At 38.9% G+C, this 23,790-nt stretch overlaps 1 protein-coding gene across 1 annotated transcript in view; it reads left to right on the top strand.

Moving 5' to 3' along the window:
- Positions 1–1,753: 1,753 nt before the first annotated feature.
- Positions 1,754–23,790, top strand: part of LOC128698066 (uncharacterized) — an 81,946-nt gene continuing 59,909 nt past the window's right edge. The window contains exon 1 of the mRNA XM_053790151.2: positions 1,754–1,923. Coding sequence (XP_053646126.1) covers positions 1,871–1,923 — 53 coding nt within the window. The 5' untranslated portion in view covers positions 1,754–1,870. The remainder of the gene's footprint in view (positions 1,924–23,790) is intronic.

Raw genomic sequence — 23,790 nt, 5'->3', positions numbered from 1 at the left:
ATATATATATATATATATATATATATATATATATATATATATATATATATATATATATATATATATGATGCTCACTGTTTTGGGAAACCTTGGATATATGCTGGATTTGTGTAAGTTTTTTTTTTTTTTTTTTCGCCGGTATTCTCCCGGCCCGGGTCTTTTCCAAGTAGTGGTGACCCGGCCTTGGCTCCCTATCTGGGGAGTGTCTCGAGACTTAAGTCTCCCATGGGAGGAGGTACAAGTACCTCCTCATCTTTGGGACCAAGTGTCCCCAGGCCTAGCCACATTCCCCGCCCTCACGGGGCTCGTAGGGAGAAGCTAGGCCTCTGGTCTGCCATCTACCCCGCCTCAAAGGGGCTCGTGGGGATGGCAGTCTTATGAGCTGCAGATGGTAGCAAGCTCAGGCCTCTTGTGTGTGTGTGTAAGTTTATTTAGGTGCAGCTATATATAAATACAGTTACACAATTTAACATACATAGTAATATATGTGTAAATTACCCAGGATAACCCAGACAAAGTGACTTATTTCCATTGGGGTCCTTGTAATATCTTATTATATAAACCTTTAAAGTTAAAACAACTGAGTAACTCAACTGTGTGAAAATCAATTACAGTAAAAGGAATAAGGTAAATGAGTTATTTACATTAACATTAAAGAGAGGATCAGCTTACAATAATAGGAACATGAATATTAGGTATGTAAGAAATCACTCTCCTCCCTTTTGTAGCTTTATTCATTAGGTACCTTATAGCTCTTTTCTTGAACTGGCTGATGCTAGAACAGGCTTTCATATGTGCAGGCAGCCCGTTCCATTCCTTTATAGCTGTACAATATAAGGTGCTTGAAGCCTGACCACCTACTGTGGGTACTACAGCAGGTGGTCACTTTCCCTAATGCCATACCTATTTTAGTTCCCAGCCTTGACAAACTAGACAGAAAGATATTGTAGACACTACTTGTGATCAGTTTTATAAGCATGATTTAGCTTCAGTCGCTTTACTCTTGTCTTCAACATTCAGCATATCCATTTGTAATTCATCCTGGTCTACATGCTCTCTTGGACCCAGGTCCAGGATGAATCTCACAATTTTGTTCTGGGTGATTTGCTGTCAAGGTATAAACCTAAGATTTTTCCCTCATTTTGTCTTACAGTGAGTGAATCGACCCTTGCAACCACATATAAGTGAGTACATATATACATGAGGCCTGGTCTCAGACCGGGCCGGGGGGGGGACGTTGACCCCCGAAACCCTCTCCAGGTAAACTTCAGGTACATATTGTACATTTTGTTTTATGGTTGTTTGGTTAATTGGGTTTCAAGCCTGTCGACTACACAATGGTCATTAAGGCCGCATGGCAACCTTTTGACCACCAGACAAGCATACTTTAATCCCTGAAACTGGGATTAAAGTAAACTGCCACTATATATACTGAGAGAAACACACCCCTCAGGGTATGTATCCTGTGTAGTTTATTTGTATCGGACCATTTAAATAGAGCGGGAGGGTGGAGTGCGGATCACGTGATGTTTTGATCGGTTGGGCGGGATGGAGGGGTGGGTGGTTGTAGAAGTTTAGTCCTTCTGTAGTGATGAAGGAAGGGCGGTTGCATCTTGTTGCAAGAACTTGTGGTGGGAGGGATTTTATATATGGGTTGTGGAGGAAGTATAGCTCTTCTGGAAGGGTAGAGAAAGGATGGTTTTGCCTTGTTAGGCAGCCTGGTGGGTGGGAGAGAGAGAGAGAGGGTGGGAAAGCGGCCATCTTGGGGTGGCCAGTGTAGTGTGAGAGAGTGTGTGGGCGAGACGTGTTGGTGCTGCTGGCTGCCTCCACCCAACACGCACCACGGACAATTATTGATCTACCCTCCACTATGTCACTCTTTGGATCCCTTATGAGGGGCTTCGACGACGAGTCCTTCTTCGGGTAGGTGACCTGGGTGGGTGTGAGGAGTGGGCGGGAGCACCACCTCTGCAGGAGGGGATAAAAATGGGTAATAATTGTGTGGATGGAGGGCAACTGTGCAAGTGTCAATGGCGGATGATTGGAATTACTCTACCATGGTCGCTGACATCTTCTCAGGCTCTGGCGATCGATAACTGGGAATTTAAAAAAGTATTATTTTTTTTGGATTATATTCGAAAGGTGGAATTATTTTTGCTTTAGTTATTGATCAAAGGCGCAGGTAAGATGTCACGTTATTGCCTGTTATTCTCATGGTAATTGATATCTTGTTTAATATATGTCTGGTGAATATATCTATAGCTTGGTGTATTTCTTTCAGCGTATATAGGCTGAAAGTTAAATCCCTATTTTAGGGACTGACATTGTTTGGTGATGAAAAGGATATTTTCAGCCTGAAGTTCTTGTCGATAAAATCACATTTTACATTTAAGTACATTTTACATTTAAGTTTATTTAGTTACAGGTCCACATAAGTACAGTTATCGTACCAGTTAACATGTGTAAATTACCTAGGAGAGCCCAAAAAAGTCAGTAACTTGTTTCCATTGGGGTCCTATTAGGACAGTCATCATAGTAAAATTGTGTAAATGACCTAGGAGGATAACCCATTGAGGTCCATGTATTAATGACCCTAGTGTAGTCGATAGACCTCAAACCTCCCTCCAGTACCCTTAATCACCCAATAAATCTCATACGTGAACTAAAATTTCAGTTTTCACATGGAATGACATAAGTAGGAAAGTTAGAGTAAATCAGACATGCGAGCATTTACTTGACAGAGTTTTTAATTTAATTATAAGCTTGAAGTCCAGGATTTGATGACGCTTTCTCAAGTGATGTACCTTGATGCTGGTGAATAGCTCTTGATTCAAGGAACTAGAACTACACTTGTTTTTCTTGAACTTAATTGCCTCTGATTCCTGAAGTGCTTTAACCCAGGATAACCCAAAATTGTGTCATGGGGATCTGTCCTATTAATACATTAGGACCCTTTAATCTTGTCTCCCAGGATGCGACCCACACCAGTCGACTGCTAGCTCAACAGGGGCAGCAGGTGTCAGGAAACATTCCTATTTCCACCCATGCTGGGATCGAAGCACAGACACTGTAATGCGAGTGAGTTGTCAGCCAAACCACAGTACCCCTTTGGGTCTAGTGTTTCCCCATGAAGGTAGCTCAGTGGAAATGCCCTGTTGGATGACTATTGGATTATCCTTCATTAAATGCTACATAATTTACTATGTAAAAGACTAAATGTTGAGCATAGGAATAGCTAAAAAGTTAATCTTTAACCCTAATAGCTAAGCTCACTCTTTAAGATTAAATGCTAAATACTCACTTATGTACTCCATCATAACTTCAACAATCACTTTGAACCTTTTATCCATTGTTGACAGGAATATAATTAAATCATTGTTTTCACAAAAAGCATTTTTGAATATATGAATGTATCTTTTGTCTTATACAAATAAGATTCACTTATAATTAATAATCTACTGTACAACTATGAAATAATTACTATCCTACTGTACAACTGTGATATAATCCTTAGTGTTAAGTAGTCTGTAAGCCAATAATGTTAAGTTGGCCCATAATGCCAAGGCATAATAGCGGCTCTTTGCATTGCAACCCACTATTGTAAATACAAAATCTCAATGTACTGTTTGCAAAGACATAAAATAAATAAAGTGGCCTTCATGGCTTTGTTCTGCTCCACTTTTCAGTGTTTTGACAAGCAAGATATGCCTAATAAAAGAGGAGCAATTTTTAACTACTGTAGTGACTTGCAGAAATTTCTAGCACAACAGGTTTAGTTTCTTGATTTTTTTCCTTCTCCAAGTGTTTTAAGATGGTTTTCCTTATGAGGGGTGCCTTGATGCTGGTGAAGGATCCTTGCTTCAAAGAATTAAGTGTTAACCTCTTTCCCGAAATTGAATGTGACTTTCCCTTTAGAAAGGATATAAAAGTGGTGATTTAGGAATATGTTGTAGAAAAGTGTAATAATGCAAGGTATCGTTAAGTTCAGTACTTTGGGAAGCTATAAAAATAGTTTTAAAGTGTACAAGTAGGAATGTTGGGCAATATATAGTGTAGGCCAGTAGATCTACCATAGTGCTCCTTTTTATGTTATCACGAATTGCAAAGTATTAACCAAGGCTCGTATATCTGTGATGTGAATTGAACTAGTGACTTGTGGCTTTTGTTATCAATGTGTTTTTCAGGGTGTAATATTTTTGGGAGAGACTAGTACTGATTTCTATCAGGCTTTAAATTTAATGCACTTTGGGGTATGGGAGAATATGAAAAAAGGTTTGTGGGACTTGGTGCAGGTTTGCTTTAAGGTAGTTTGGTATTTTATGCAGTTTCAAGGGCTCTTCTATCTCTGCAGCTAAGCATGGGGCAAGGCTTCCCTGTTGACTACCTGGTCAACCAGTCTGTGCTGGTGGCCTGCAGATCCACATGGTAATCACAATCCTCTGTATGGATCCACAAAGCCAACACAATCCTCTGTATGCGATTGCTGCATTTCACTATGAAAACTTTCATATTGTGGAATTGGTGATGGTATGATAAAGCCTGGTACAACTGCTATGGGCCTGGAGTTTACCTGGAGAGAGTTCTGGGGGCCAATGCCCCTGCGGCCCAGTCTGTGACCAGGCCTCATGGTGGATCAGGGCCTGATCAGCCAGGCTGTTACTGCTGGCTGCATGCAATTCAACGTATGAACCACAGCCCGGCTGGTCAGGTACCGACCTTAGGTGCTTGTCCAGTGCCTGCTTGAAGACAGTCAGGGGTCTATTGGTAATCCCCCTTATATGTACTGGGAGGCAGTTGAACAGTCTTGGGCCTGAAGCTCATTTACTGCATAAAACAAAGGACACCTATCAAAGTTATAAAGGAGTGGAATAGGTTGTCTGATCATGTCAATGCCAGTCTTTGTATAAGTCAGTCTTGAGACTAGAACTAATGAATACATAAGGGATGAAGCAGCAGAGAGGTAGAAGCGAGTTCATGTACAAGCAGGCCCTGCTTTACAGCATTTCACTTTACAGCATTTTTCAGTTATTCCCATACTTCATTTATTGAGACTTCCTACAATAATTATATTCACCACTTTGAGTGAAGGTCAAAAATATTTTAAGTAATGTCTGTACTGTATACTATGCATTTTTTAGGCCTAGCTGTATTGCTCATTTAATGTGATAGTGTAAACACATTACAGTATCAGGTTTTTATATATACTATATTTGAAAGTGAGAATAGGCTGATTCACTTTACAGCGATTTTAGGTTTACAGTAGTAGCCCAGAATTTAACGTGCTGTATAAGTGTGTCAAATAGTTTTTTTTTATTATTATTTAACCCCCAGAGGATTAACCACCTAAGATACCCCAAGAAAGTCGGTGTGAAATAGAGGGACACTCTCATTTCCATTGGGGTCCTTAATTTTGTCCTCCCAGTATGCGACCCACACCAGTGGGCTAACACCCAGGTACCTACCTACTTGCTAGGTGAACCGGACAATAGGTGTAAAGAAATGCCCAGTGTTTCTACCCTTGTCGAGGATTGAACCACACACACTGCGTGAAGCCAAGAGCGTTGCCTACCAGGCCACCGGCCACCTGTGCTGGTCATACACTTGCAAAATAACCTTGATCTCATACAGTCATGTGTACTAATTTTTATTGTCAGTATTAAAAATGTATTGAATAAATTTATTAAGATGCAGAAAGTGAAGATAGCAATTTCTTGTACAGTATTGTTAATCGTCAAAATTTGTTTATTGATCTGCTGTAATATGTTCATCTTTGTACAATTTATGGCATGTACATATACAGTACCTATGTAAATTAATAAGGACACCAGTGGAAAAGTTTTGACTTTATTTGGTTATCCTAGGCTAAATCTACATATCCATTTTATGTACAGTACCTTAACATGTGTCCCAAAGCCCATAGTTAAAAATTTATGCACCCAAAGTCTAAATACTGTAATAACTATTATAGTAAAATGTTCAGAAGTTGCCAAGATAGTCTGAGATAGTGATAAGAACAGTGTCGAATAAGACTGGTAAAAACTTACTTGACATCAAACTATTATACAGATTCAGTGCAAAATAATGAAAGTTGAGATTTGTTTGGGTTTTTAATGCAGAGGGTAAGTTGCCCAGGATAACCCAATAATATCAGTGTATCATCAGGGACTCTTTCCATTGTGATCCTTCAATCTTGTCCCCCCAGGATGCAACCCACAGAAGTCGACTAACACCCAGGTACCTACTTACTGCTAGGTGAACAGGGACAGCAGGTGTAAGGAAATGTGCTCAATGTTTCCACCCATGCTGGAGATTGAATCATGGGCACTCAGTACGTGAGGCAAGTGCTTTGCAAACTGAGCCACAAGGCACCATAAGTTGAACTAATACAGGAAAATTTTTTATTTTCAGATAAACATAAGGGATAATACTTTTGGAAAAGCTCATAGTATAAAGAGAAGACAATGACTTGGAATTAACATCAAAGGATTAATATCCAAGGAGAACTCGAGCCATCCCAGTAATGTTTCTTACTGCATTTCCATTTGGGTATTGTACTTGCAGCTCGATCACTAGTGCACTCAGCTCACACACTGAGGTCCGGGGTTCGAATCTCCTCCGGCTAGAAAACATTAGGGATCTGTTTCCATAAGACACCTGCTGTCCCTGTCCCTGTTCACCCATCAGTTTAAAATGAGTACCTGGGTGTTAGTCGACTGGTGTGGGTTGCATCCTGGGACAAAACTGACCTAATTTGCCCAAAATGCTCAGCATAAGGGGATTTCTATATAGTAGTAGTATGTCATTGATATCAGCTAGGCCTGTATACCACGTACTTGTAGTAAATAAAAATATTATTATTATTATTTTATTTTATTATTATTTTATTATTATTTTATTTTATTATTATTATTTTTTATTATTTATTATTATTAGTATTATTATTATTATTAATGCTACCCACAACTGTAGTCTAACTCTTAGGTGTCTGGTATCTGCAGGGTCAGTAGCTTTTCAAATCACTGGTGTCAGAAAGTTATCCAGACAGCATTTTTGGTGACTTGTTAAAATATAAACTAGGGTTATCTAATGTAGTTTAGGATTAGGTTAAGTTATTGTTTGATTAATCTCCCCCCCCCTCCTCCATTATGGGAAAGCTCTTCACCACTGGGAAAATCAGTCCTGACAGATTGACTTTGTAATGTTGGCAAGATCATTGGTATTACATTTACTGCTAGGCAAACAGGGGCATCAGGTTTAGACATTACTTTCTTGCCTTCCCAGGGGATTGAACCACAGCACATTTTGTGGTATGTCAAAAATTAAATGCAAATCAATTAATTAAATTTAGATTGAAGGTGGCTATAGGAAAACACTGATTTGGCAAGGAAGTTTCTAGAGTGGAATAAGGTGCCAAGTACTGTAGCATTGTATTGAATACTTGGATAGCTTTAAAAATAGATTAAGACAAATGCTGTACGTTAGTGGGGAATAATAGGAAGCGAGCAGGCCCTGCTCACTATTGGTCTCGCCTACTGCAGTGTTCCTCTTAGTTTTATGTAAATGATAACAAATTCTCACTACAGGCAGCACACTCCACCAATATTCAATACACTAAACCTACTCACCATACAAAACATCCATACTTATTACTGCACCTATTACATACATAGAACACTTAACTCTGATATTAACCCTCCCCTCAAACATCTCCTTGCCAACCTCAACAGAACACATGACCATAACACAAGGCACAGATCACTCTTTGATGTTCCTCGTGTCCATCTCACACTATGCAAAAACTCAATGCACATAAAAGGCCCTAAAATCTGGAATTCATTACCTGTAAATATAAAAGAAACACTACCTGTTTATAAATTCAAGTCTCTACTCAAAGATCACTTACTCACCCAAAACCAAATAAATACTGAATAACTGAACCTTATAAATTGTATATCTTAAATGTTTCTCACAATTATATCACATAAATGTTAAACCTAAAACTGAATCTAACTTTATTATTTTTTAAATACACTACCTAACAGAATCCTTCATATGACTGAATGCAACCATATGACCTGTCTTTGTAATACTCACTTGTGCTTTATAGTAATCTGTTTACATTAATGTTTTATCACTGATTTCATCATTGCTTAGTTAATCTTAAGTTAATTTTAAGCCAGCCCGTAATGCTATGCATAGTATAAGTGGCTTTGGCATGCTGCTCTTATCTGTATTTTTTTGTACCTCTGTATGTGTGCTCAAATTGATAATAAATAAATAAATAAAAATAAATTGTGCAGTCCTCGGTTTATTAAGATTGTCACAAAGCTCACTTCCACAAGAATAAGAAACTGTGGCTTATTAGGCCTGACTAGAAATGTTATAGAGGTCATTAGGATAGGGGTGGTCTATTGATGAGGTCACCTAGAACTAAGACACCTAAGGAAGGAGTAAACTTACTACCTTACAAAAATAGTAATACAGTGGACCCCCGCATAACGATTACCTCCGAATGTGACCAATTATGTAAGTGTATTTATGTAAGTGCGTTTGTACGTGTATGTTTGGGGGTCTGAAATGGACTAATCTACTTCACAATATTTCTTATGGGAACAAATTCGGTCAGTACTGGCACCTGAACATACTTCTGGAGTGAAAAAATATCGTTAACCGGGGGTCCACTGTAGTACAGTAGTTGCACACGGACAAGTAATAAGTATACAGCCTCTCCGGACTTAAGACAGGCTCTCTGACCAGTATTTATACCTAAATAATGTATATTAGAGCTGATTTCCTCTATTTCAATATACAGTACATTACCAGAAATGTTATAAATAGTGCAAAGGTGACATTAAGATAATATCAAAGATAGATGACACAAACCCATTAACATTATAGTGTGCTCCTCACTTAGCGACGAATTTGGTTAACCCTTTGACTGTTTCAGGCCCCTCTCTGAAACTGTCATTCTATGTCGCTCAATTTTTTAAAAAAAAAAATTATTTTTTCTTATGGAATGATAGAGAATCTTTTCCCGATGGTAATAACACCAAAAGTTCGAAATTTGGTTGAAAACTCATGGAATTATGCTCCCGCGAATTTAGCGGTCTCGGCGACATATGCGTATCGGCGATTTCGCCGACTTTGAGCCCTATTTTCAGCCAATTCCTTTGTTCCAGTTGACCAAACTCATAGCTATTTCTTTAGAACTCCATTTTATCTATCAGCTGAGTACAAGAAACCTCCCATTTACTAATTTGGACTACCCAATATGGTGGTCAGAAATTGGCAATTTGGCCAATTTCACGCAAACTAAAAAAGATGCCAATTTCAAAATAGGGTCCAGAATAAACAAAGTAGACAATTGTGGCACTAAAATAACATATGCTCTGTTCATTAGTCACATCTCTAGGCCCCTCTTATATTATTATTGCTTTCTATTTTGATTTTTTATTCATACAAAAAAAATAAAAAATTTACTGTTATGCAGGCTACTGCACTATTGTAAAAATGGTATAAATAATATCAGTGCACTAGTGAAAGAATATTAGACTCCCCAGTTGACATGTATTGGACGTGTGGTGTGATTTATTTACTCCTGAACATTGGTGAAAATCGAACATTTCCGCTACTTTGAGCTCAGTTTCAAGGTCGTTTTCATCGTCAAAGTAATTAAAATCATCTCTATTTCTGTAATATGTTTTCCATTTTATCACCTAAGACCATGAAAACGCGAATACAACGATAAATACTATACGAAAATACACCTCAAAGTCGGCGTTTTATTCCCAAAAAACGATCAGTTTTTTTTTCTCATTACGCAATGTGTGCTACAGGATTTTTTTTTATGTGGTGCACACTGACCACACAGACCCATTCTCTCACATGTGGGCCTACCAGCTTTCTCTCGCTTGATTTGAAGCCGCTAGAATTATTGAGTATATATACGTCAGAAACACTGGCTCGTAAGACGTATTTATACGTCGAAAACAGTCAAAGGGTTAACGTGGTCTTAGGAACAGAACTCTGTCATTAAGTGAGGAGTGTCTGTATAGTATGAGAACATCATGGTAGATGCACGGCAGTGCATGAAGGTTATCCAGATGTTTTGCCCCCTTCCAAAGCTTGAGCCCAGGTTGAGCCAAACGTGCTACCACCGACATATGTAGTAGCTACCAAGATGTTGGTGTTTAGATAAAGGTGACAGTGGATTAATGTTAAGCAGAAGAACACACTGATTTTTTGGCAGAGAGTCCTCCACAGTGTTGGAATTTTATACTAATTCCTTCTATCTTTCTGTTTTTGGTTGTCAGGAAGTGCAACAAATTATGAGCTTACAGCAAAGTTTACATAGTATTTCCCTTTGGTGTACCAGTTGCATATACAGTTAGTCTGTAGTATTAACACAAAATAAACAAGCAGTCAAAAGATTTTAACAAAAGAAAATCTATGACATACAGTAAAAAAAAATACAAACTGCTAAAAATAGTTTCTATGAATCCAAATTTTATATAATCACATCTAATTATTGTAATTTTGTATGGCTTTAAAATTTATGGCAGTGCCAGTATGTATTGCAACTAATTGCCAGACTACCCATCAGTGCAAGAATATGATTGCCATGACCCCCATCATCTGTAATGGGATAAAAACAAATTGGTATTATTTAAATGTTAATCTATACTGATAATTGTTTTTAGTTCTGGGATCAGAATAATCATGATTTGTGAATGTACTGTTAAAAAAAAAAAAAGATCCAGAGAACAAATACCATAGTCTGCATGTTTTTGAGATGTTCTTAGCATACACAGCATATATTTTATGTATATAACTGTGACAAAAAAATTTTGCGACAAAAAAAAATTAAAAGTGAATACAGGAAAGAGTAAGGTTATGAGGATAACAAAAAGATTAGGTGATGAAAGATTGGATATCAGATTGGAGGGAGAGAGTATGGAGGAGGTGAATGTATTCAGATATTTGGGAGTGGACGTGTCAGCGGATGGGTCTCTGAAAGATGAGGTGAATCATAGAATTGATGAGGGGAAAAGCGTGAGTGGTGCACTTAGGAGTCTGTGGAGACAAAGAACTTTGTCCTTGGAGGCAAAGAGGGGAATGTATGAGAGTATAGTTTTACCAACGCTCTTATATGGGTGTGAAGCATGGGTGATGAATGTTGCAGCGAGGAGAAGGCTGGAGGCAGTGGAGATGTCATGTCTGAGGGCAATGTGTGGTGTGAATATAATGCAGAGAATTCGTAGTTTGGAAGTTAGGAGGAGGTGCGGGATTACCAAAACTGTTGTCCAGAGGGCTGAGGAAGGGTTGTTGAGGTGATTCGGACATGTAGAGAGAATGGAGCGAAACAGAGTGACTTCAAGAGTGTATCAGTCTGTAGTGGAAGGAAGGCGGGGTAGGGGTCGGCCTAGGAAAGGTTGGAGGGAGGGGGTAAAGGAGGTTTTGTATGCGAGGGGCTTGGACTTCCAACAGGCATGCGTGAGCATGTTTGATAGGAGTGAATGGAGACAAATGGTTTTTAATACTTGACGTGCTGTTGGAGTGTGAGCAAAGTAACATTTATGAAGGGGTTCAGGGAAACTGGCAGGCCGGACTTGAGTCCTGGAGATGGGAGGTACAGTGCCTGCACTCTAAAGGAGGGGTGTTAATGTTGCAGTTTAAAAACTGTAGTGTAAAGCACCCTTCTGGCAAGACAGTGATGGAGTGAATGATGGCGAGTTTTTCTTTTTCGGGCCACCCTGCCTTGGTGGGAATTGGCCAGTGTGATAATAAAAAAATAATATAAAAAAAAAAATTTTGCAGGTGATGTGCACATTACTGGCACAAGAGTAAAAGCAGCACATGGCTCTCATGTAAGTGTGCTCAAAGTATTTAAAGGGGTAACATCACACTGTAGTTAAGTGTATTCAACACTCATGATTTAAGTTTGATCACTATTAATGGTCAGTTTGGTTGAGCAGACTTGGCAGTTACTGTATTTGCCTGAGTTTACTTTGTTGCTGACTCGTATTTTGGCAAATTCTGCAATGCGTTATGATTTCCAAGGTTGTAAGCTAAACTAGGTATCCTGATCTGATTGATTTATACAGTATACAGGTATTATTTCTGTTAACACTTGATTTGTTTATATAGACTAAGGTACTAGTATTTCTTATAACTGTTGATGGTACAGTATGGTAGTGATTTTTTTTTTTGTATACTTTCTAGTTTCATTTTTTTTCCTTCTATTGGGAATTTGTATTGTTAAGTGGCTTTCAGAATCAAATAAAAAATTTTATTTCTTTGTAGTATACAATGTGTAGTTTACATGTAATAAAATATTGTTAACCACAAAGAAAGCCATTAATGTGTGTGAGCATTTCAGGCAGACTAATCCTAATGCTTACAGACTACTAAAAACTAGACATAGGTTATGGACTAGCAGATTTTAATTGTGCATTGTTATAATAAGAGAGGAAGAAAAAGTTTATAATTAATAAAATTTATAGTAGAGAGGTCCAAAACAATATAATTAGTACAATTTACAATAGTACAATTTTAAGTGTGTATTAATACTTTAAATTGATTTAGTGATCTTAAGTTAATAGGGATTTCTCGAGTAGTTTCAAACTGGTTCTGTGCAAGAGCAGTGCATAGTTGTATGGTAGTATATGCAGTGTATATATAGTACCATCAGAGTTTATACACTGAAATTATTGTAGACAGCTTATGTATTTTCTAATTATGTATTTGGTTACAGTACCAGTAATTAAAACTGATATTTCACACCATTTTTAAAGTCCTGTACATTGCTCAAATAATAAAAGCAATTTTTATCAGTTTTGGACTAGGCAATCTTTTGTCACATAATAAAAGGATTTTTTTTATCAGTTATTATGCCCTGCCTAGCATACAATACACTGCAGAAACATTATTGGACTGGCCAGCACACTGATTGGTTGTTGTATGACGTCAGCCCTTTCATTCAGCTCTTAACAATGAAATAATTTATCTGCAGAAATACATCAGTAGGCGAAAATTTAGAGTAAAAAAGCAAACTCGTATTAACAAAAAATAACTTTTCGGGAAAAGCTGTGATTGAAGTGTGCAATAGGTTAAGTGAAGCTCTCAGATTGGCCAAATCATGGGTTGCTTGTGCTTTCATGAAGCAATTTGCAAAAAATATATTGCAAGTACATGGGTGTGAAAAATTCCACATTGTGTACACTAATATTACCTAACTTGAACCTGTAGAGGATATTCATATTACTTAGTAAGGCTAGGCATCATTGCACCTGGCCAGTAATTGGATGGATGACCTAGTTGACATACTCCCAGTGCTAGGGAGACATAGGGAAGCAGCATGTTTTGTCCCAAACATTGGTATACAACCAATAGTATCCTAACCTATGTTGCACAAAATTATTATAATGGTGAAATCTTCCTTAAATCAGCTGCTTCATGCATACTTTAGTGTTGTAAGTTACATCACTGGCTTGAGCTAACCTGACCAATGTTTTTCTGGCCCAGTGGCATTTTAATTTCTCTAGTTTTACTTTTGCAAAAATAGCATAACTTTTTTTTTTTTTCCACAATTTTTTTTAAATGTTCTGTATGTTGAAATGATGTATTAAACCTGTACAGTATACAGTAGAAACAATTTATAGGTTGTGTTCCAGATAACCTGCTCTTTATGTAAAATAGCATTAAGCAGACTAAAGAACATGGGGAAAAATAGGGTTACATTCTGGACACCAAGAAAAACCAAAAGTTTAAATTTTGTAATTTGCCAAAAATAAGTTTTTCATAACTTACATTGTGGCTTTCATTGCTTGTTAATCTGGAAGTGTGGCTTACTAACTTACCTGGATTTAGGGAAGTTTATACAGTATGTATATGCATTAAAATACCTTCAGCTAAAATTTACATAAACCAGTTTTACCTCTACCTTAAATTCTGAATGCTGATGCTTATTGATCTTTGTATGGATGGTGCTCATGTGGCCCTACTGAACTGAGATGGGTGGCTGTGGTTCTTGATGCAGGATTATCAGTAGCTGATGGTTGTATTGGAGTGCTTGGGTATCCTATAATTCATCTGTTGCTTTGTGGTTATTGCTTGGTTCCCACTCTGCTTCATAGCCCTGCTTCTAGTTGTCTGGTTGTTAGGGTCTTGGATTCTGCAGTTTTCCCAATACTGTAGCATCTCCCATGACTTGGTGTTTTAATTTCATCTGACAGTTCATTTACACTTTCTTTCCTGCACATCTCCAAAACCCTCACCAGGCAGTCTCATTGCCAGACTGACAATTTCCTGAACCTGAGTATTGAAGTATAATCTGTGAAATTATTCATACTAGGCCATAATTTTTTCCCCTTCCTGCATTTATTGTTGAGTGGGGAATTTCATCCCATGAAACTTTTACATGGGTTATTGCATCTGCAGTGTTAGTAATGCCAGAACTCTGGCACTTCAGAGAGTTGTAATCCATTTCTGTGATTAGATTCTGCACGACCTTGTGTCTATAGTGACACTTAAATGGATTATTCACTCCTTGAACCAGTGGTTGTATCAAAGGTGTCATATTTGATAGTAACAGCACAACCTTTACATTGCACATATATAGATCTAAGACTGGCTACAAGAAGTCCCAAGAGTGAGAAGCTTGAGTGGAAAATTCCTTTGGAACAACTAAATTGTGGCTGAAGGAACAAAGAAATACTTGAACCACTCAACAAACTGCCTCATTCATCCCTTCTGCCTTGTTAGACTGTCAAATAACAGTGGTTTTGCCGTTTAAAGCACAAGGATTTTGCGAGGGATAAACTAGCATTAGCACACAGAAGCATCTTTCTTTAAAATAATCCTGTCACGTCAGCATTAACCTCTTAACTGTCCAAACGTAGATCTACGTTCACTCACCCAGCGCTCCGAATGTTTTGAAAAAAAAAAATTTAAGTGAAGACATTCTTTTACATAAAGTAATGTAAAAGATAATTCTTAAGTCAATATTAAGGAGATATAAGGCTGCAAAGTCTGCATTTGTCACTCACTCAATAGCAACAAGAAGTGCTGCCGCTTGCAGAAGTGTTGATATACCTTTTTTTTTCTCTCATTTTTTTCTTTGTGTAATTTTTATGCTCTGATAATTACAATTTGTAGTAGTTTTTCTGATTTCATAGTTAATCTTTGTTCTGATACTAATATTAGGTACTGAAATAGTACTCAAGTACATCCTCTCGTCACTTAACGACGGAGTTCTGTTCCTAAGACCACATTAGTAAACGAATTCATCGCTAAGTGAGGAGCATACTATAATGGTAGTGGGTTTGTGTCAGCCATCTTTGATTTTGTTTTAATGTTATCTTCGCACCATTTATAGTGTCTCTGGTATATTTTTAAATGTCTATACAGTTGCGTACTGTACAGTGGACCCCCGCCTTAGGATATTAATCCGTTCCTGAGAGCTCATCATAAGGCGAATTAATTTTCCCCATAAGAAATAATGGAAATCAAATTAATCCATTCCTGACACACCAAAGTATGAAAAAAAAAAATTTTCCCACATGAAATATTAATTTTAATACACACAAACTGAAGACATGCACAATTACTGCTCTACTAAGAATAGAATACATGACACTTAATTTTATTGAAGATCTGGTGGTGATTGATGGGATGGGAGGAGGGGAGTGTGGAAGTTATTGTTTAGAAGGGGAATCCCCTTCCATTAGGACTTCAGGTAGCAAGTCCTTTTCTGGGGTTACTTCCCTTCTTTTAATGCCACTAGGACCAGCTTGAGTCACTGGACCTCTGTCGCACAACAAATTTGTCCATAGAGCTCTGTACCTCCCATTCCTTTAAGACTTTCCTAAAATGGGCCATAAAATTATCATTGTACAGGTTGCCAACACAGCTTGCAGTAGCTGTGTCAGGGTGATTTTCATCCGCAAAGGTTTGCAGTTCAACCCACTTTGCACACATTTCCTTAATCTTTGAAGTAGGCAACTTCCTCAATTTCTCTCTCCCCTCCTCTGAAGCAGTTTCCTCAGGTCTGGCCTCTTGCTGTTGAAGATGATCTTGCAGCTCTTCAGTGGTTAGTTCTTCATTGTTCTCCTCCACCAACTCTTCCACATCTTCCCCACTAACCTCCAACCCCAAGGACTTCCCCAATGCCACAACTGATTCCACAACTGGTATACGCTTCTCAGGGTTAGCCTCATACCCTTCAAAATCCCTTTCTTCTACACATTCTGGCCACAGTTTCTTCCAAGCAGAGTTCAAGGTTGTCCTTAGTCACTCCCTCCCAAGCCTTACCTATAAGGTTTACACAACTGAGGATGCTAAAGTGATCTTTCCAAAACTCTTAGTCAATTGAGTGTCTGAGGTCACTTCAAAGCACTTTTGAAACATAGCTTTTGTGTAGAGTTTTTTGAAGTTTGAAATGACCTGCTGGTCCATGGGCTGCAGGAGAGGAGTGGTATTAGGAGGCAAAAACTTGACCTTAATGAAGCTCATGTCCCCAGAAAGTCACTCTGCCAAGTCTGAAGGATGACCAGGAACACTGTCTAATACCAGGAGATACTTAAGGTCCAATTTCTTTTCCATTAGGTAATTTTTCACATTGGGGGGCAAATGCATGGTGTAACCAGTCATAGAAAGTCCCTAGTGACCCATGCCTTACTGTTTGCCCTCCACAGCACACGCAAATTAGCCTTGACGACATTGTTCTGCCTGAACGCTCTGGGAGTTTGAGTGATACACCAATAAAGGCTTCACTTTGTAATCACCACTAGCATTAGCACACATCAGAAGAGTAAGCCTGTCTTTCATAGGCTTATGTCCTGGGAGTGCCTTTTCCTCCTGAGTAATGTAGGTCCTGCTTGGCATTTTCTTCCAAAACAGGCCTATTTCGTCACAATTAAACACTTGTTCAGGTTTCAATTCCTCACTATGTACTCCTTGAATTCCTTCACATATTTTTCAGCCGCTTTTTGGTCCGAACTGGCAGCTTCACCATGCCTTATCACACTATGTATGCCACTACGATTCTTAAATCTCTCAAACCAACCTTTGCTGGCCTTAAATTCACTCACATTACCACTAGTTGCAGGCATTTTTCTAATTAAATAGTCATGCAACTTCCTAGCCTTCTCACATATGATCGCTTGAGAGATGGTATCTCCTGCTATCTGTTTTTCGTTTATCCACACCAATAACAGTCTCTCAACATCTATCACTTGCGATCTCTGTTTCAAAAACAAACTTGCACCTTTTGCAAGAACATCTTCCTTGATTGCCGTTTTGTTGGCCAAGATAGTAGCAATGGTTGATTGGGGTTTGATATACAACCTGGCCAGCTCCGAGACACCCACTCCACTTTTGTACTTGGCTATTACCTCTTCCTTCATTTCCATAGTAATTTTCACCCTTTTTACCACAGGGTTGGCACTAGAGGCTTTCTTGGGGCCCATGGTGACTTATTTTGCAGCTACAAGCACTAAAAACACTGATATGAAATGTACCAAATGTATGCTTAGATGCGACTGCACTGGCTGGCTTGTAAACACTGGCACACACGGGGCAGTTGAGGCCATGCGTGGAACGCGTCCCAGACGAATCACGTGAGGCGAGTTTGTGAGGTGAGGCAAAATTTTTGCGTTCAAATGCTTCGTATGGCAGATTTAACATAACGTGATGCGTTTATAAGGCGGGGGTCCACTGTATATTGTAATAAACAGAATAAAGGAAATCAGCTCTAATATACATTATTTAGGTATGTATACTGGTCAGAGAGCCCGTTGTAAGTCATTCGTCGGTAAACAAGTACAGTGGTACCTTGAGTTACAAACTTAATTCGTTCCAGAAGGCTGTTCAAGTGCCAATACCGAATGAATTTGTTCCCATAAGGAATAATGTAAATTTGATTAGTCCATTTCAGACCCCCAAAAATACACTTACATAATTGTTCAAGTTGGGAGCCGTTCGAAAATCGAGGTATCACTGTATGTCGCTAAGTGAGGAAAGGCTGTAGTTGCACAGTGACAGGTGAACATTTTTACCTACCTTAGTCACATACTGTTGTCTAGAAATATATACATAGTATTTATAGGTTCCAGCAATGTTTTGGATATGCAGGAGTATATAATAAAAATTTCCCTTGAAGCATGATGTAAGATGCGTGTTACTCCACTGCTGACAGTGCATCTAATGGTAACATTTGATGAACATACACTGCCATCGCTTGGTTTTCACTGTTACAAATAAACATGTCTGTATCTGTCTAGCTGTGTGTGTGTGTCTTTGTCTGCTTGTCTCTTGTCTCAGAGTTGCTCATGAACCAATTGGTATTACACATTTTACACATGATCACATCTGCTTCCTGAACCAGTGAAAATGCATATTATTTGACAGTTGCCAGTCATGTTTATTATGCATTACATGATATCTAAAAGCACAGTATAGGACTGTCTAGATTTTTTGGGTTATCATAGGTAATTTGCACTCTGTACAATTGTATTTACGTATGTGTTCCTGTGAGATAGATAGATAAATAAAGAGACAGATAGTTACAGACAGACAGATGGAGACAGATAGCTAATCAGTCAGCCAGTCACCAACCAGAAAGCCAGCAAGCCAGCCAGCCTGCTGAACACACATTACATGTTCCAGAATTTTTTTATTTTACTTAACCTTTAAACTGTCCAAACGTAGATCTACATTTGCACGCATAGCACTCTGAACGTAGATCTACGTTCGATTTTACATACTCTTGTGTAAAAAAAAAAGTAGATCTACATCTGGAGCGCTACGTGCACAAACGTAAATCTACGTTTGGACAGTTTAAGGGTTAAGGCATAGGTTATAGGACATCCTGGCAGGATGACACTACCAGTGGTATCAAAATCGAAAGGGTGTTGCACAAATGTTGCACATGGGTTATCATCAAGGTTTTTGATATATTCGCGACCACTTGTGGCCACAGCCACCTCAAAGCCATTAAACTCGGGGTCAAGATCACTTTCCTCTTAAAAGGGGAGTGTTAATATATGACATGACATGACATCAGTGAATCCTTGGTGTTTGCCGTGCTGTTTGCTCTAGCTGGCGCTCAATTGAACTGGTGCTCCCACAAGGTACAGTAGACCCTTGGTTATTGACCATTCTACTTATTGGCCAACTCGGTTATTGGTCAGGTTTTCGGCTCCCGGTTATCGGCCGTATGGTACACATCAACCCACCACCGCCAGCCGCTCGCGCGTCAATCTGGCTTTGTTTCTGGGCGAGTGAGGAAGCTTCTGCTCATTCATCCAAACATTTCGCTATAATTAATTGATTTTCGTGGTTATCGATTAAGTGCAACTTGGAAATAAGTGACCATGGCCCCAAAGACAGTTCCTAGTAAAGTTCCTTTCATAAAATAAGTGAGGAACAATGGAATTTAAGAAAGAAGTTGAAAAGTATGAGAGTGGTGTAGAGGTCCTAGAACTTGCCAGGATGTATGGGAAAAACAAATCAGTAGTCACTTCTGTCCTGGCAAAGAAAGAACAAATCAAGGAAGCTGATGTGGTGAAAGCAAATGTGCTAACCAAACAAAGGTCACCGATAATGGAAGATATGGAAAAGTTGTTGGTTTTGTGGATCACCGTAAAACAGTTAGCGGAAGATAGTGTTGTGGAGTCGATTTGTGAGAAGGCAAGGCAGTTGCATGCGGATCTTGTAGTAAAGAAAATGCCTGGAACAAGTGCTGCTGGTGTATCACTCTGAAAACCCCAGTGTGTTCAAGAAAAACAGTGTCATCAAAAATAGATTGTGTGTGATGTGGAAAGCTAATAAGGCATGGGTCACAAGGCACATTTTCAAAGAGTAGGTCAATGATGTATTTGGCCCCAGTGTGAAAAAAAATACCTGGAAAAGAAATTGCTACATAAGTGCCTCCTGGTACTGGACAATGCTCCTGCTCATCCTCCAGACTTGGAAGACCAATTGTTTAGGGACTTACGTTTTATAACAGTGAGGTTCTTGCCTCCCAACACCACTCCACTCTTCCAGCCCATGGACCAGCAGGTCATTTCTAACTTAACAAAACTCTACACAAAAGCAGTGTTTCAAAGGTGCTTTGAAGTGACTTCGGACACTCCTTTGACCCTAAGAGTTCTGGAGGAATCACTTCAGTATCCTCCATTGCATAAGCCTTATAGGTAGGCTTGGCAGGGAGTGACTTCCAGGACTTTGAACTCTGGAGAAAATTGTGGCCAGATTGTGTCCAAGAAAAGGATTTTTAAGGGTTTGGGGCTGACCCTGAGGACCCTATGCCTGTTGTGCAATCTATTGTGGCACTGAGGAATTCCATGGGGGTTGGATGTGAGTGGCGAGGATGTGGAAAAGTTTGAGGACCACAGGGAAGAGCTAACCACTGAAGAGCTGCAAGACCTTCAACTGGAACAGCAACAGACTGCAGCTAAGGAAATTGCTTCACAGGAGGAGGAAGAGAGAGGGGAGAAGGTGTCTTCTTCAGTGATTAAGGACATGTGTGCAAAGTGGAATGAGTTGCAAAGTTTTGTTGAAAAGTATCACCCTGACCAAGCTGAAACAAGCCATATCTGCAACATGTTCAGTGACAAAACCTTGTCCCACTTCAGGGAAATCTTAGAGACGCCGGAAACGGAGCACTCTGGACAGTTATTTTGTGCGACAGGGGTCCAGTGACTCTGAAGCTGGTCCTAGTGGCATTAAAAGACAAAGAAGGGAAGTAACCCCAGAGAGGGACTTGTTACCTGAAGTCCTTATGGAGGGGGATTCTGCTTCCAAACAATAACCCTAACTCCTCCTCCCTATCTTCCATAAGCCAAAAAGAGTCTTCAGTAGAGGTATGTAATAGTGATTAATTGTTCATGTATTTTATTTAGTTCTCATTGTTTTGTGTATATAAAACTATAATCTTCAAAAAATGTATTTTTTTGTTAATATTTTTGGGTATGTGGAACGGATTAATTTTATTTACATTAATTCTTATGGGAAATCTTATTTCGGTTTTCGGCCATTTAGGTTTTAGGCCGACCTGGAACGGATTACGGCCAATAACCAGGGGTCCAATGTACTAAGTGGTCCCAGATTTTTTAATACTGCATACACACCGAGGGTTAAGACCCATTCTATGCTGACCAGGCATCTCGGGTCAGTCGTACCAAATTTGGAGGCAGGAAAAATAAAATGTAAATCTGTTTGGACAGTTAATGGGGTTAAACACTTTTTGGGGAAATTTGCCTCCCGCAGAGTGATTGGCAAATTCACTTTTCCTACTCAACTTTATATTATGCAGCTGATTGCACATTTTAAAACAGTTAAACCATCCATAAATAAACCCTCTTGTGAAGGCTTCCTTGCTCGGTTTTATAGTACATAAGGCTTTCTCCATACACAAATAACCCGCACTTAGGAGAGGGGAAAGTTCTGACAATGTTTCGGTTTGACTTTGACCATTGACAGCTACAGTATTCCTTAAATCTTTCTCTCTTATCTGAGCACCAAGTGTGGTACCTTTCCTCGTTTCTTGAAAGGCCACATATTCAGTCTATAATTTTTCTTATTCCCCTGTATTGCTTTCCTGTCGTTCTTTTCACTAGGTCACAATCTGGATTACACATTGCACAAGACCTTAAATTACTGCATCTGTAAGAATTACTTATTCTGATACCAAAGAAGTGGGCCATTTCCATCACACTTGCACCACCTTTAAGCATATCTGTCGCCTATATTTTCAAGCCATCAGTTTCACACGTGTTCTTCGAGACTTCCAGTATCACTGGTATTCCTCTTGGAGGCTGTGGTTGATATCCTGAGATGAGATAGGGTGATGAGAACATCTAAGGTTGTTTGATAAACATAGGCAAATGGCAGGGTGGGTGGCTGTTTATGGCGAGGAGTAATGGTAGGCCTTTTCTAAAACAGCACCTTTGCCCTAAGTGTGAAGGGGAAATATCCCACTGTACAATCGCTTGGATTTTGCCGAGGACACGTGCTTACTTTTCCAAACTTTATGGCACTATCAACAGGTCTTGCATACAATTAATTTGTGTAACATTTTATCCATGATTTATTGAAAACATGGTTTCCTGGACACACACACCATAAGAGATTGTGCTGTTTACACTAGTTCCATTGTCTTTGACGTTGAATTAAAATACTAATGCATCCAAAACTGAACTGTCATTATCTTTAGCTGATGTAAGACAAGATTTTGTTTGGATTTTTGTCCTGGAGAGTTAGTCACCCAGGATAATCCGATAAATATAACCAGCGTTGTCAGGGACAGCCTTGTCTTGTTCAAACGGGTCCTTTAATTCTTCCCTTCCCTCCACGTTGCTACCCACAACAGTATACTAACACCCAGTCCTGCTTACTGCTGATGACCAGGGGGCAGCAGGTGTAAGGAGACACACTTAACATCTCTTTCGTGTTGGGGGTGCGATCCCTGGTCTCACTGTGTGAGAGTTGAGGAGAGTATGCACCAAGATGTGCACATGACTAAATTTAAACTTTGCCAGATTGGCTTCTGGAACCCCCTTCATCGTCATGTGCTGAAATGTGATCAAATTAATGAATTCAGAGACAGTTTACTCACAAATGTTCAATAAACTTTTAATACATTTTATCCATGATGGTATATTACTAACCACTGAAAAAAATTCCTAACTTTAGTCTTTTATATGCCAATCCCCTTAATTTTGGTACAGAACTAACATCGCTGTGAGCCTTTGCATTTCTAGTCGTATGCTTGATCATGTGTGGAATTTTTACATATGCTGTTAAAGTTGTCAGTTTTACAAATTTGGGTTAACTGTGACCCACGGGCTAATAGGGACAGTATTTCAATGACACTTAACTAGGGCTATAATTGCTAAATAGGATTATGCATGATTTAAGTTGTAATGGGTGAGTAATGAATATTAAGTCACAAGAAGTTGCATTACCCTACATTAATAGTACTGTAATTAGAATTACATGCAACAGAATAACATGCTAATTCAAAGCAACAAAAATATGTGAATTATACAGAAATAGTTTTGGATTAGTTATCTTGATTAATAAGATATCAAGATGCTTGAATGTTTTAAATTAAAAATAGAAAAGTTTGAGTAGAAAAAGTGGTGACATTTAGGACATGCATACGACTGTTACTGAAACATGCAGACAGGTTTATAGTTGCATCAGAAATTTCAGCAAAACTGTACTGGTATATAATGTAGCATGGCAGTGCAAGAGAGGTATACAATACCGACAAGGTGAAAGTTAAAACACATGTGCAACATCTAGGTATCTTTATTGTAGACGTTTTGCCATCCAGTGGCTTTATCAATACAGATTCCAGGACATAACTTCAAGACAGTAGAACTGTATACATAAGATGAGGTGATCAGTCCCTCGGCCTGATAACCTCATCTTTTGTACATAGTTCTACTGTCTTGAGGTTATGTCCTGGAATCAGTATAGATAAAGCCACTGGATAGCAAAACGTCTACAATAAATATACCTAGATGTTGCACACGTCTTAACTTTCGTGTAGCATGGTTGCATTTACTTAAATTTTTTTATATATTATTTTAGTTACATTGATTTAGGGCTTTCAGAATCATGTATTACTTTAAAGTAGAAGCAAACAGCAGCATGTGTGGATGTTTTGAAACCGGCCTATAAGTTTATCCATTCCAAAAACGAACCCTGGGTTATGCAGTTGCCAGTCAAATAAGCTTGTATGTGAGGTGCAAGACACCCCTAGGTAGTGGTCCGTGATGC

This window comes from Cherax quadricarinatus, chromosome 58 (assembly GCF_038502225.1).
Source record: "Cherax quadricarinatus isolate ZL_2023a chromosome 58, ASM3850222v1, whole genome shotgun sequence".
Lineage (NCBI taxonomy): Eukaryota > Metazoa > Arthropoda > Malacostraca > Decapoda > Parastacidae > Cherax > Cherax quadricarinatus.
The sequence above is the reverse complement of the archived record's forward strand: the minus strand, read 5'-3'. Positions and strand labels throughout refer to the sequence as shown.